This window comes from Festucalex cinctus, chromosome 12 (genome assembly GCF_051991245.1).
Source record: "Festucalex cinctus isolate MCC-2025b chromosome 12, RoL_Fcin_1.0, whole genome shotgun sequence".
Classification (NCBI taxonomy): Eukaryota; Metazoa; Chordata; class Actinopteri; order Syngnathiformes; family Syngnathidae; genus Festucalex; species Festucalex cinctus.
In genome coordinates, this window is record NC_135422.1 from 2,802,983 (window position 1) to 2,816,976 (window position 13,994).

Consider the following 13,994-nt stretch of genomic DNA (forward strand, 5'->3'; position numbering starts at 1 on the left):
CTCCGGGACAGTTCGATTGAGACTCCAGCTTGTTTTGAATGGGCCAAATGTTATATTTGAAGAAATGATTATGTCCTTCTGGGCTTAATTTGACGGGCGTTAGCTATTGAAAGGTTGCTCTCGCCGCTGTCTGTCGACATTCATGTTAATATCCTCGCGTGCTTCTATTTCCGACCGCTCGCTGTCAAATCCTCTCAGTCACTAGTTGCGAAAACGTTTTATTTATAGTTCGTCGTTTATTATGTGACTACAATGCGATTTTTCTTTTTTTGGGGGGGGGGGCGACTGCAACTATCAATTGAATGAGGAAATGGTCGCACACCTGCACAAGGATAAGTATTTTTTTTTTTTTTTTTTTCCCAACCTAAATACACTGATTGTATCCATTGCATTGCTCTCCAGGCGGCCCTATTAACCGGTAATCTGCAGACTGGCAGCTGGCCATTACCGTGGCAACCGTAAGTGTGTGTGTGTGGGGGGGGGGGTGGTTCAAAAGTATTTAAAAAAAAAAAAAAGGGGGGCCGTGTTGTGAAGGACAGTGTTAAACTCCCCCACATGTAAATGTCCATAAAAACTTCAGTAATCTGAGTTGGTTATTTAAAAAAAAAAAAAAAAAAGTCTTAAATTAACATTTTCAATGTATTGTTTAGGACAGCTTGGCAACCCATTCCAAGGATGGAGTGTAATTATATCATGCGCGGTGCACCAGAAAGTGGTGTTCTTGAATGAATTACAAATCTCTCGCGGAAACACTTGTCCTTCATTGCAGTCAAAGTGATGGCCACAGTCAATAACCGTTTCACTCCCGTCACACTTTTCATCCACGCGTCTAAAAAGACAGATTGGAAAAAAAACGCCGTCGACGTCGGGAGAAATTGTCAGGTTGAATGTGCTTTCATTTGTAAAAAAAAAAAAAAAAAAAAAAAAAAGGAAGCCATGTTAATATTCCCGCTTGAAATGAGTTTGACTTCAAACGGCGGGAGGTTAAACGTTTGCCGAGTTTCTTCGCAAGAGGCTCTGAACCTCCAACGAAGACCTAATGGCAAACTTTCATGTTGCAAAACCGGCCTTTTACAAATGCAATGGCCGCCGTGGGGTTAATCATTCATTTGAAATTAATGTAACAATGTTATATGCTGTAACAGGACTAAAAAAAAAACATAATTTTATGTAATTATAACTGTCTTAATTAATTGAAACATAACTTGATCACATGACGTGCAATTGGCTAGATTAGAACAACCCACAATGCCACTACAGAGGAAAATTTGAACTTGTTAACTCTTTGACTGCCAAAAACGGTTAATAACGTATTCTAAAATCCTAATGAATGACGCCAAAAACGTTAATTTACGTTTATTACATTTTTTTTTTTCTGTGAATGGGCAGCGCAACATCTGTGCAGCACTACCTTGTCAGCAAACAAAAAAAATAATTACTGTCAAAGTCACTGTTGTGCAAAAAAAAAAAAAAAAAAAAATCTTTTTCACGAAAAGCTTGTTTTTCTCTTATGTCACTCAAATGACCTAATTTCAAATGGTGATTACTAAAGAACGGAATAAAGTAAAAACATACTTTTGTTTTTTCTCATAAAAGAATGGAATCCAATCTTTCATATGGTAGCCACCATATGTATGTCGTCATACCGCACAATATTCTGTATGCTTTGAAAGATGAGTAAAAATGCTCCGAATCGGCTGGCACCGTTGGGGGTTTTTTTGGATAACGTTTGGCAGTCAAAGAGTTCAGAAGAACGCTGCAGATCAAGCCAGAGTCAACTTGACGATGTCAAAAAAAAAAAAAACATTTTTATGTAATTATAACTGTCTTAATTAATTGAAAGAAACAATCGTTTTTAAGTTATATACCGTTATTTTACCGATGCAGCCCACTTGGTAGTATATTTTCCTCCATGCGGCCCCTTGAGCTAACATGAGTTTGACACCCCTGGCATGTACTGTTAGTGTTGTTCCGATACTGTTTTTTGGCTCCCGATACCGATACTGATAGCCAGCTTTGCAGTATCGGCCGATACCGATACCATACCGATACTTGGTTGTTTTTTTTCCTCAACATAAAAAAGCTGTCCTGCTATTGGTTCAGAGTAGGGGTGTTAAAAAAAAAATCGATTCGGCGATATATCGCGATACTACACCGCGCGATTCTCGAATCGATTCAATAATCGGCAGAATCGATTTTTTTTTATTTTTTTTTTATTTTTTTATTTTTTTTTATTTTTTTAGGATTCACACCTTGAGCATGGAAGAATGTTATATGAACGGAACATTAAGCCTTAATATTTTATTTTAATGCTGTTCAAACATGAAACAGATTACAACCTCTATAAGACTGAAATTTCAGATAAATAAATAATACATTTTCATATAAATCTTACACTCTACAAGCTTACTGATTAGTATTTTCTAAATTTGAATGAAAAAAAATCGCAACAATCGACTTATAAATTCGTATCGGGATTAATCGGTATCGAATCGAATCGTGACCTGTGAATCGTGATACGAATCGAATCGTCAGGTACTAGGCAATTCACACCCCTAGTTCAGAGCATTCAAGGGCCGATAGGATATCTTAGATCGGCATGCAGTGAACATGTCACATACCAGTGAACGTCGTGCACCAGCAAGACACAAGATGCTGCATCCAAAATCCTATATTAGCGTTGGAATTAATGGTATCAGCATGTTACTTGTGAGTAGTCACCGATACCGATACCACTGTTTTTATGCAGTATCGGCACCTCTGCCGATACCAGTATCGGTATCGGAACAACACTATGTACTGTATGCTTAGCGGTGCAAGTTTGTCCATCAAAATAAATCGAACACAACTCAATCTCATTCGAAATTTTAAAGCTGCCATTTGAATGCAAAGTTTCCCCCTCATATTATTGTTTTCAGACTCCGCACACGTGCTTCTCAGCGGGATTTTGTTTTTTGTTTTTTGTAGGAATCGGCTGAACTAATTTCCTTAAAGAAGAGTTTGTGCGACTTAATGAAGCAGAACTAACGGAGGTCCCACAATCATCGGCGCCATGCTCGCAAGCGCCGCGGCAGGACAGAGCGGCCATTGATTCTTGCTTTCCAGCCACTTGAGTTCCTAATCAGCTTCTTTTGGTTGCGCGTTTGAGGCCTGACAAACCCATTGTTGGCCCGTGTCACTGAAGGTCAGTCGTTATTAGTGGCAACTGAAAACACTTTCTTGAAATCCTTATGGCCCGAGTGAAAAACATGCATATGGGGGACTTGGAAGAGGGGGGGGGGGGGGATTATTGGCATTACAGCCAGTTGGGAGAGAATGTGACATGGTTTTCTAATAAGGGATGCTCTCACCGCCTCAAGCCCACATCCCAAAAAACAAGCAGTTCGTCCATCCTTCACTTCCAATGAACCCTTCGAGTACAAATAGTAGTCAACAGTGTTCGGGGGGGTTCGTGCTCAGAGTGAAAAAAAAATCCTTGTTAGTTAGCGTGCAAATGTTGTTTATTTATTTTCATTCAACTGGTTTTCAAAGAGAAACGTTGATCGGTTTCATTACGTGCGCCTCATTTCCTTTCCCGTTTAAGACTCGAGCCAAAAAAAAAAAAAAACTCAATCAGAGACATTTTTGAAATACATTGAAAGCGTGTCTCTCCACTCTCGAATCGCTCCGAAGTTTCTAATTTAGTAACTTCACTTGTATGCTAATAATTTTTGCCCGCCTCTCATCAAATTCTCATTCCCCGGTGCGCACTCTGCATTAATGAGGTCAATATGCAATCACCCGTCACGACATTCGGCGCAACGGCGCAATCTTAATGAGCTCTGTCAAGCTCGATCGGAAAAAAAAAATCCAAAAAAAATCCTGATACAATAATCACTAATCGGTAGGGATGTTTGATACCACTTTTTTTCAGACCGATACCGATACTCAGACCCTCAGTACTCCGATACCAACTGCCGATACCAGTAGTACATTTTAACAAATACAAAAAAAAAATTACAAATATTTTTAAACAAATATATTCCCTTTAATTTTGACAAAAAAAACAACAACAAAAAAACAGCACAGTCACTCTTCAATAGCCTTAACGCTCAAAATAAAACAAACAAAAAATGCTCTTTTAGTTGAAGATTCACAATTTTGAAGTATTTCCAAAACCGGTGAAGTTTTGGTGAGAAACTGCTGCAAGCTAGCTAGCGCCACTTACAGGCAAGGAGGACTAAAATATTAAACCTGGAGGGAAAAGCAGCTGTCAACGTCTCCTGCTGCATCCCAGCTTGCGATTTTGCTCAATGACACGCGATCACATGACGCGCAATTGGCTCGATTCAGCAAATATTCATGATGCAAGAGAAAGCATCCAGTAAAATTACTTTTTACTTTTACTTGTCAAGTACATTTCAGAGCCTGCACTTTTACTTGAGTAATTATTTGAGTTAATACTTTTACCAAAGTTGTTTATTATACAAGTAATTGTACTTTATTTTTATTTATTTATTAATTAATTTATTTATTTATTTACTGATGTCAAATGTATTACTTGTAAAAAAAAAAAAAAAAAAAACTTTTACTTGTCAAGTACATTTCAGAGCCTGTACATTTACTTGAGTAATTATTTAAGTGAATACTTTTACCAAAGTTGTTTATTATACTTTATTTTTATTTATTTATTTATTTATTTACTGATGTTAAATGTATTTACTTGTAAAAAACAAAAACAAAAAACAACCTATATTCGCACTTCAAAATGTTTGCATTGTTCTTGTTTACGGCAAAACTGATATTTATGTTTATGTACAGCACTTTTGTATACAGCAACGGCTGTTCTTAAAGCGCTTTATCAATAAAGTTGAGTTGAGTTGAGTTTTACTCAAGTAAAGAATGTCGCTACTCTCCCATCGTTGGCCCTGAGCAACTGTGATGTCATTTTCAGTGGACAGCAAGAAGCAAAATGGCCGCCCCGCTGAGATGGATTAAAAACCACAAATGCAATATTAATCAGAATATTGTGTTTACACTATGGGGCTGCATCTAATGTTTTATTGTAAAGAAAATGTTGGGGCTAACTTCCCTTTAAAAAAAAAAAAAAAAAGATCATTTTATTAAGTTTAGATGTAAAAAAAAAAAAAACATCACAGGAAAAACTTACATCAAAAAGAGTTGAACAAATCAAGTCGCTTCATCTTAACTCATTCACTCCCAAAAACGTATTTATACGTTTTTTGTTTTAGGTTTTTGTATGCTAGAGCATTATGAAGGCTTTGATGCAGTTTGAGACCTGAAGAGGTTGCTTAAAGCAATGGTAATTATACAAACAAAAAATAAATAAATAAAAATAAATAATGGCCAGTAGGTGGCAGCAAAGTATAAGAAATCAGCCAGGGCCATGTTGCAACAAGCTCTTTTTCCCAGTATTTTCAACAGGTTTGTGAATAATGATGAAACTTAGCTAATTCTAATGCTAATTGCTGTAAAATGTAAAAACCGATACAAATGTACTTTTTTTTTCTGATGAAAGAAAAGACTTTAATCTTTATTTTGGTAGGTTCCATGTTTTTTTATAGCAATAGAACATGAAAATGTCTGGGAGTGAATGAGTTAACTGCTTCAAACAATGCTCGACAATTATTGATGCTAACTTCACCTTCATCAATTCGCTCTATTCGCGCTGTAGCGGTCGCCTCAGTCGACGGATGAAAGAATCTCTCTGGGCATGTTTTGAACTCCTGCACTCGACGGAATAAGCTGACAACACAGTCGAGGACCCGAGTTGGCATCATGTGATTCCTCCTTCAAACTGCAAACTCGTCGAGACTCCACCCAGCAGTCCACTCCACCATATTGGCCTCAGTTGTGCACAATAACCCTCAGCAGGAGGAATAATTCATCGCATTGCTACAGGGGTGTCCAAACTACGGCCCCGGGGGCCATTTGCGGCCCCGCCGTCCATTTTTCAGTGGCCCGCGACATGTGCTGAAAATGGCATTTGACTCGGTTCAAATCAAATAAACAAAAGAAAAATGTTTGGAGATGGTCAAAGTAAGAAGGGAGGGTGTCGAAAAAACACAGGTGCTATTAAAGGGTATTTTAGACTGAGACTTAGACTTAACTTTATTGATCCCTCTGGGAAATTTACATGTCCAGCATAATAAAATAAAAAATAATTCAATCAATCAATAAATATGTTATTATATATATATATATATATATATATATATATATATATAAAATTTTAGTTAACTAAAACTAACGAAAAAATTAAAATTCAAAAAACTATTTCGTTAACGAAATAAAATAAAAAAAACCCCGAAGATGCTTTTTAAAAAAAAAGAAAACTAACTGAAACTACATTTTATGTTTACAAAAAATAACTAAAATAAAACTAACTATAATTACAGCAAAAATGTCCTTTGTTTTAGTCTTTGGTAATTAATTTAATGCATGAGCCTTTGGGGATGATTTTAAATATGATTTTTAGTAGATTTATTTTGATATAAACCGGAATAATGACGTTGCAACCATGGTGTTTTTTAAACATTGCGCACAAGTAATACACATTTAAAAAAAAAAAAAAAACTAAAACTAACACTGAAACTAACTAACCTAAAACTAAGCATTTATTAAAGAACTAAAACTAATTAAAAAAAATAAAAAATAACAGAACCACCCTGAAAACTAATTAAAACTAACTAAATAAAAAAAAAAAAAACTTAAAACAAAACAAAAACTAAAATGAAAAATTCCAAAACTATAATAACCCTACTGCCATATTACAAATAAATGGGTGTATATACTGTAGCATTTTTCTAAATATGCAAAAGCACAAATAAATTATTTGTACAATTTTTAGGACTAAACACAATTTCTCTTCATAACATTATGTGGCCCTTGCGTCCTTCTGACTTTCTGTATGTGGCCCTCAAATGAAGAAGTTTGCACACCCCTGCAGGCTTGCCAGGCTTGAGATAACATCTGCATACTTGGAAGAAAAACGTGAAAACACACACACACACACACACACATTCCCCTTTGAAACTTTCTTAAACCATCTTAATTATCATTTTTTTGAAATGAATAATTAACAAGCTAATTCACCTGCAGTTAATGCAGCATGTTTCTTTTCATGGCGATGATAATAAGAACCGAGTTGCCTGAAAGAAAATCATTAGAATGAAAGACGGCCTCAATATTTGAATGTCTTTGTCAAGCCGAGACCGAAACCACAAAACATTTCTCTTCACATATCGTGGAAAAAAAAAAAAAAAAAGAAAAAGAAAAAGAAAAAAAAAGAATATGAGCAAGGATGCATGTTGGTAGGTAAACTATGGAGCCAATAATGTTGAGCCTTTGCCAATTAGCGCTCGCTAGGTTGCTAGGTCGCCATGGTCAATTGAGGAGCACATCAATAGGACTTGAAAAGGTTCGTCTGTGATCAGACCTTCTGACATATTAAGTAGAATAAAGGGAGGGGAGGGAGTTGGGAGGGGGTCTTGGGGGGGTCTTTGGGGGCTGCAGGAACGACATTATGGAGTGCAACCTGCAATTACCTGGCAAGAATAGATGTGTGCGTAAAAAAAAAAAAAAAAAAAAAAAAAAAAAAAAAAACTATCCATGTCTTATCAAACTCTATAACAGGGCTGTCCAAACTTTTTCGTTTGAGGGCCACATACAGAAAATCAGAAGGACGCAAGGGCCACATAATGTTATGAAGAGAAATTTTGTTTAGTCCTAAAAATTGTACAAATAATTTATTTGTGCTTTTACATATTTAGAAAAATGCTACAGTATATAAACCAATTTATTTGTAATATGGCAGTAGGGTTATTATAGTTTGGGAATTTTTCATTTTAGTTTTTATTTTGTTTTGATTTTTTTTTCTTATTTAGTTAGTTTTAATTGGTTTTCAGAGTGGTTCTGTTAGATTTTTTATTAGTTTTAGTTCTTTAATAAATGCTTAGTTTTAGTTTCGTTAGTTTCAGTATTAGTTTTAGTTTGTTTTTTTAAGGTGTATTACTCAACTTTATTTATAAAGTTGTCAATAAAACTCGTGCAAAACATTTAAAAAACAGCATGGGCGCGATGTCATTATTCCAGTTTATATCAAAATAAATCTACTAAAAATCATATTTAAAATCATCCCCAAAGGCTCATACATTAAAATTAATTACCAAAGACTAAAACGAAGGACATGTTTGCTATAATTATAGTTTTATTTTATTTAGTTTTGTAAACCTAAAACGTAGATTCAGTTAGTTTTGGGTTTTTTTAAAACGCATCTTCGTTTTTGTTTTATTTCGTCAACGAAATTGTTTTTTGAATTTTAGTTTTTTCATTAGTTTTAGTTAACTAAAATAACCTTTAATGGCACCTGTTTTTCGACACCTCCCTTCTTACTTTGATCATCTCCAAACATTTTTGTTTTGTTTATTTTTATTTGAACTGAGTCAAATGCCATTTTTAGCATATCTCGCGGGCCACTAAAAAATGGACGGCGGGCCGCAAATGGCCCCCCCGGCCCGTCGTTTGGACACCCCCCTGCTCTATAATAACCTAAATGTGGCATAGGCTTCCATTTATGGAAATATCTGCTTTGTATAATAGAGGCAATTTCATGAAATGCATCATTGAGTTGTGCAAGCGTATGCGAGGAATGAATTTTCATGACGATATATTGTGTGATACTGCTCACCCCCCCCCCCCCCAAAAAAAAAAACTTCACCAGACTGAAATGATGCAATTACAGTACGCGGCCACACTGCATATTTCCTTACAAAGAGAGGTTCACCCCACAATAATGTGAAAGAAGCAACAGACAACAATAGGCGGTGATTACCAAGCATAGCCTATTAGAGCGCCATAACTGTGGCTATTGAAAAAAAAATAAAAATAAAAATGAAAGAAAAGAATGGCTTCACCTCCACTTTCATTTCATGGTCCACCATCAAAAAAAAAAGAAAAAAGAAAAGCTTTGTTGACAGCTCATTCATGCCCTCAATTTGGGGGAGCGAATCTATCCGGAAATCATCTTGCGGCATCAAAGTGCATCCAGGAATGCATTTGTCGTTTGTTTCGTGCTCTTATCCAACTCCCGCCATGACCGACTTGTTGCGGCCAATTTCAAAATGTCAGGTGCATATTGGCTCTGATCGCCCCTGGAGTGTGCATGATGATAGCCCGCATATACATACAGCTGCCAGGTATGTGAAGGGGCTCGCAAAATGGAGGCTCTCCCAGCTCTCCGTTGAGATAGCCATCATCATCATCATCATCATCATCATCATCATCATCATCATCATCATGGCGCGGTGTCATCACCCCAAAAGGGGGCTCCACAAAGTCACTTCCAAACACGTTTAAATGAACACCGGAAATGAAATATTCGACGCCATTATCGGCCGATGTTTTTTTTTTTTTTTTTTTTGGAGCTGGAAACACTTTCGAGTTGGTTTGCACAAATCGTTTATCTTTTCAAGAGATTGGTCGCCAAAAAAAAGAAAAAGAAAAAAAAATCCGTGTGTGTGCGTCTCTATTATATATGAATTATGAAAGTAATAAATACACATTATACAGTAACTCTGTTGGAATAAAATAAAATCAGAATAGAGGTAAAAAGAAAACACTTGAAAAGACGACATAAATTATTATTATTAATATCAGCACCCTCATATGTTCCAACTCATGCAGCACATTAATTTATATCTACTTTTTTATTTTTTTATTTGATATATTTAATTTACACACTATCTGTTAAAAAATCGATTTTCAATGATCGACTTTTATATTTGTATTCAATAATATTAATACAATTAATTTGTCCAATTAGATTGGGGCAAGACCTGTTAAAACAAGATAAAAGAGTTGGATAAGAGTTTCAGATTTAAAAAAAAATAAAATAAAAAAAGTATTTGCTGGCTAATGATTGCTAATGTCTTATAAGGGCGCATGTTCCGGTCTTGTATTTATTTTTTATTTTTTTTGCAGACATGCAGGATAAAAGCCAGCCCTCCAAAATGTCACCTGAACAATACTGGCTCCCTCATCGACCTTGCTTTCCTCCTCAATTTGGTCACAGTCTCAGCATAATGAAAATGCACTTCAAAACAGATTCCAGAAAAAAAAAAAAAAAACTTCTTCAGAAATCGCTCTCACACTTCAAGTTATTTATTCTTATTGTTCACTTGGGTTGGAAACATATACAGCAGCTCCATTTGATCGTTTTAACTTACAAAAAGAATAAAGAAAACATAAAAAGAGGACGCAAATATTACACAATTAACGTGTTAGCCAAATGTACATTAAGTCCCTAATTCGTTTCAGGATTCTAATTTTGAATACATTTGTTTACAATATGACAAAATCCCAGCTTGGTGACTTGACTTGAGCTCCCCTTCGATTGATTTTTTTTTTTTTTTTTTTTTTTCAAACATAGACTAACATTAAAACATCATAAGGGAGGTCCAAAAAAGCTTACAAAAGTGGGTCCAAAGCGTCTTGATTGCTTATCAAGGGCCAGCCGTGTGTTTGTGATGCTCAAAAATAGACTCCCTTTTTTTTGAGAGATGTCAAGAAAATGTGCCGGAGGGCTGCGGGACCCTCACTCACTTGTTTTTTGTCGTCTTCTACCGAACCCTTATACTGTATGCGCGCGATGTGGAAAGCTGCTCACATCCGCCGCAAGGTTTGATGTAGAAACAAAACAAAAAAGTGTCTGTCGCTTGGTCCTACCACGTTCTGCCGTAGAGGAGGTTCGAGCTGACCATGTTGCTGGTGTAATCGACAGCAGCGGTGTCTATTTGAGCCATGCTGAGCTGGCCGTGCAGCGAGGGGGGGCTGGGCGACATGTCCTCCAGGTCCAAATCGTTCACCTGCTGCTGCTGGTTCTGGTGCTGGCCGAGCACCACGCCGGCCCCGTTCTGCTGTTGACTCTGCTGGTTCTGCTGCACGGCTTGTTGTTGGTTCGGCGTGGGCGTATTGGAAGCGTTCTGACACGGTTTACCGTCTTTGACCAGAACCGGTACCGCTACGCGTCTCGGGGATTGGGCCTGCTGGCACATGGTCCCGTCCTGTTGCTGCTGCTGCTGTTGTTGTTGTTGTTGTTGTTGTTGCATCTGCTGCGCCGCCTTGTCCTTGGCCTGCCGCTTCATCTTGTAGCGGTGATTCTGGAACCAGATCTTGACCTGGGTCGGCGTCAGGTGGATCATGCTGGCCAGGTGCTCCCTCTCCGGCGCCGACAGGTACTTCTGTTGCTTGAACCTCCTCTCCAGCTCGTAGACTTGAGCCTGGGAGAAGAGGACCCGCCGCTTCCTCCTGGGCGCATGAGCGTGCAGGGTCGGCATGGACTTGGAGGCGTCCGCCATCCCCGTCAGACCCCCCATGGCCGCCATGTTCATACCTGTGGAAGGTCCCGTCAATCTAGAAACTTCAACATATATACGTGCGTTCAATCAACACGAGACGTCACCTTCTGCCTCACCTTTGAATTCGCGCGCAAAAAAAAAAAAAGAATAATATGGGTCAAAATGTTGGTTTTAAAAAGAAATTAATAATTAAAAAAAAAGAAGGTGCACCCGCACTTGTGTCAATTTGACCCAATTCAATGTTGGGGGCTGTTTTTGGAGAAAAAAAATTGAAAAAGGGGCATGTTGTTTTGTACAAAACAACATAACAACCCAATGTTGACTCAGAAAGTTGAGCCAAATTGAGCCAAACAGCGGGGCTGGTTCAATTTATTTATTTATTCATTTATTTATTTATTTATTTTACTATATATTTTTTTTTTGACCCAGCAGTTACCCTGGGCGTTATCTTATTTTGAAATGACTTGGTCAGAACCATCAAAAAGCCCAAAACGGGTCACAATAATGCCTAACGGTTTAAAGTGAAGATAATTTACCATATAGGATATTTATTTATTTTTACTGATAATGATATTAATAAAAGTTCCATTATTTATCACTGAGATAAATAACTTGAGAAAAGTTGTAATTGAGAATTTTATGACATCGTTTAGTAATTATATAATAATAATAATGGACGTCTAATTATTTTGGGGGAATTTTCAAAGATTAAAATTCATTATATTGTACATTAAGAAGCACAAACAGTATTTTTTATTTTTTTTCTATTTGATATGTTCGAAATAAAAATAGAAAAAATAAGTAATAATGCGCTGCTATTTTATTTAATGTAATGTAATAAATGATTTAAACACCTTAAATGTTAAAAAAAAAAAAAAAAAGTATCAATAGGCTTTACATGTTAATTGCCACTATACTATAATTACGATATGAAGAAAATGGTGGATTTTCTTTCTTTTTTTTTTTTTTTTTTTTTTTTGTATTATGTAAAACGAGATTAGAGCAGACGAATTTGATTACTGTAAATTATATACATTTCAGAAGTTGCTGTTCCATTATTGGTTGAAAAATATACTTATTATTATGATTAATAATAATAATAATAATAATAATAATAATAATAATAATAATAATAATAATAAATCGATCATTCTGTTCGTGATCCTGGGAATCCGATAATGTAAAAAATATTGTAGATCCACTTGTGTGCTCAATTCTGGTAAAGTCGCCGAGTTTATTTCGATTACAAGAGAGCAGAAGAGGAAAAAGAAAAAAAAGATAAAAGAAGAAGAAGAAGAAGAAGGAAAAAAAAAGAAAAAAGAAGAAGAAGAAGAAGAAGGAAAAAAAAAAAAGTCCCGCGGCGTGACGAGCGCACTTACTGGTGGAGTATCTGGGATCAGGGTTGGCGCTGTACCAGCCTGTTGCCGCCGCCGCCGCCGCGGCACTATTCCTCATGCTCTCCTGGTAGGACGGCAGCTCGCCCATGTTGCCGATGCCCCCGTTGCAGTACCCCCCCATGGCGCCGTGGGAGAACTGGGACACGGAGTGCGGCATGTGGTAGGCGGCCGCCACGCCGCCGCCGCCGCCGCCGCCGCCGCCGTTGTGGCCCATGGAGTGCTGCTGCATGGCGCCCTGAGACACCTGCGGCTGCCGGTAGGCTCCGTGCAGCGGAACCTGCAGGTTGTCCATGCCGCCAAACTTCTTGTAGGTCTCCTCGATTGGACTCAAAATGTCTGTGACTGAAAAAGGCGTTGTGTGCTTGGGGCTCAACGACATGATTCGGAAAAGCAGGTAGATTTGGGTTTTTTTTTTCTTTTTTTTTGGGGGGGTGGTGTTGGAGCAGATCGAGCAAGCAAGCAAGCAAGCGTTGTTGTTGTTGTATCGGCTCCACTCCTTGTTGGGTGTCGACGTAAGAGAGGGCTTGGAAGTGCGCCTGAGATCCTATTGATCGCCTTGGAGAAGGAGGCGAGCCCAGGGCGCTCTTCGCCCGGGTTTATTGGAGCCAGGAGCCATGCAGGTTTATGACAAACACCGGGAGAGGGGGAGGGGGGCGGAGCCACGCGCCTGAAATCGCCGGCAGCAAACAATGCTCATTGATACTTTGCTAGTAAGAATTGAGCAAAACAAACTTGGATGCATCAACAAGGGGATCACGTGGAATTTTTTTTGGGTTTGGTTTTATTTTGTCCTGAGAATGACCCACATTCATCATCAGCTGTTTTTTATTTTTATTTTTTAACAAACTTTGAGAGCACTTTGGACCATCAACAATGTGGCACATGAAAGATGCTTCTTAATGATTCTCAAAGTGTTTTTTTTAATAACATATGGACATCACCATGGCGACAACAACAGCTGCTGAAAAGTTTATGTTGCTTTTGCCACAATATATCAATTTTTGTTGTTTTTGAATTGGCATTTTGCTGCTTTTTTTTATTACTCTGTTTAAAATTCAATACAACTTTATTGTCATTTTTCCACAAACGGCGAACTTAAAGTAGATATTATTTATCAGGGGTTTGCCAAAAAAATCATTTCATAACAGAATCGAGATTCCCATTTATTAATCGAATCGAATCGATATTTAGCTCTTTGAATACCGAACTGTTTGTGCTTGATAAATGTGCATAAACTGTG

General features: G+C 37.4%; 1 protein-coding gene across 2 annotated transcripts; it reads right to left on the bottom strand.

Moving 5' to 3' along the window:
- Positions 1-10,192: 10,192 nt before the first annotated feature.
- nkx2.4a (NK2 homeobox 4a) lies at positions 10,193-13,217 on the bottom strand. 2 transcript variants are annotated; one of them, XM_077538915.1, is made up of 2 exons: positions 12,737-13,217; positions 10,193-11,392 (listed from the first exon to the last, which is right to left on the bottom strand). In XM_077538915.1, exons 1-2 carry the CDS (start codon positions 13,131-13,133, stop codon positions 10,722-10,724), a joined length of 1,068 nt encoding a protein of 355 aa, XP_077395041.1. In that variant the 5' UTR covers positions 13,134-13,217; the 3' UTR covers positions 10,193-10,721. The 2 variants fall into 2 exon arrangements, with proteins under 2 accessions (XP_077395041.1, XP_077395040.1); XM_077538914.1 differs by having other exon boundaries at positions 10,193-11,419.
- Positions 13,218-13,994: the final 777 nt, after the last annotated feature.

Coding starts and splice junctions, on each gene's coding strand:
- nkx2.4a (XM_077538914.1), bottom strand. CDS start 13,133: ATGTCGTTGAGCCCCAAGCACACAACGCCTTTTTCAGTCACAGACATT. Junction 11,420..12,736: donor TGATCCCAGATACTCCACCA/GTAAGTGCGCTC, acceptor TATATGTTGAAG/TTTCTAGATTGACGGGACCT.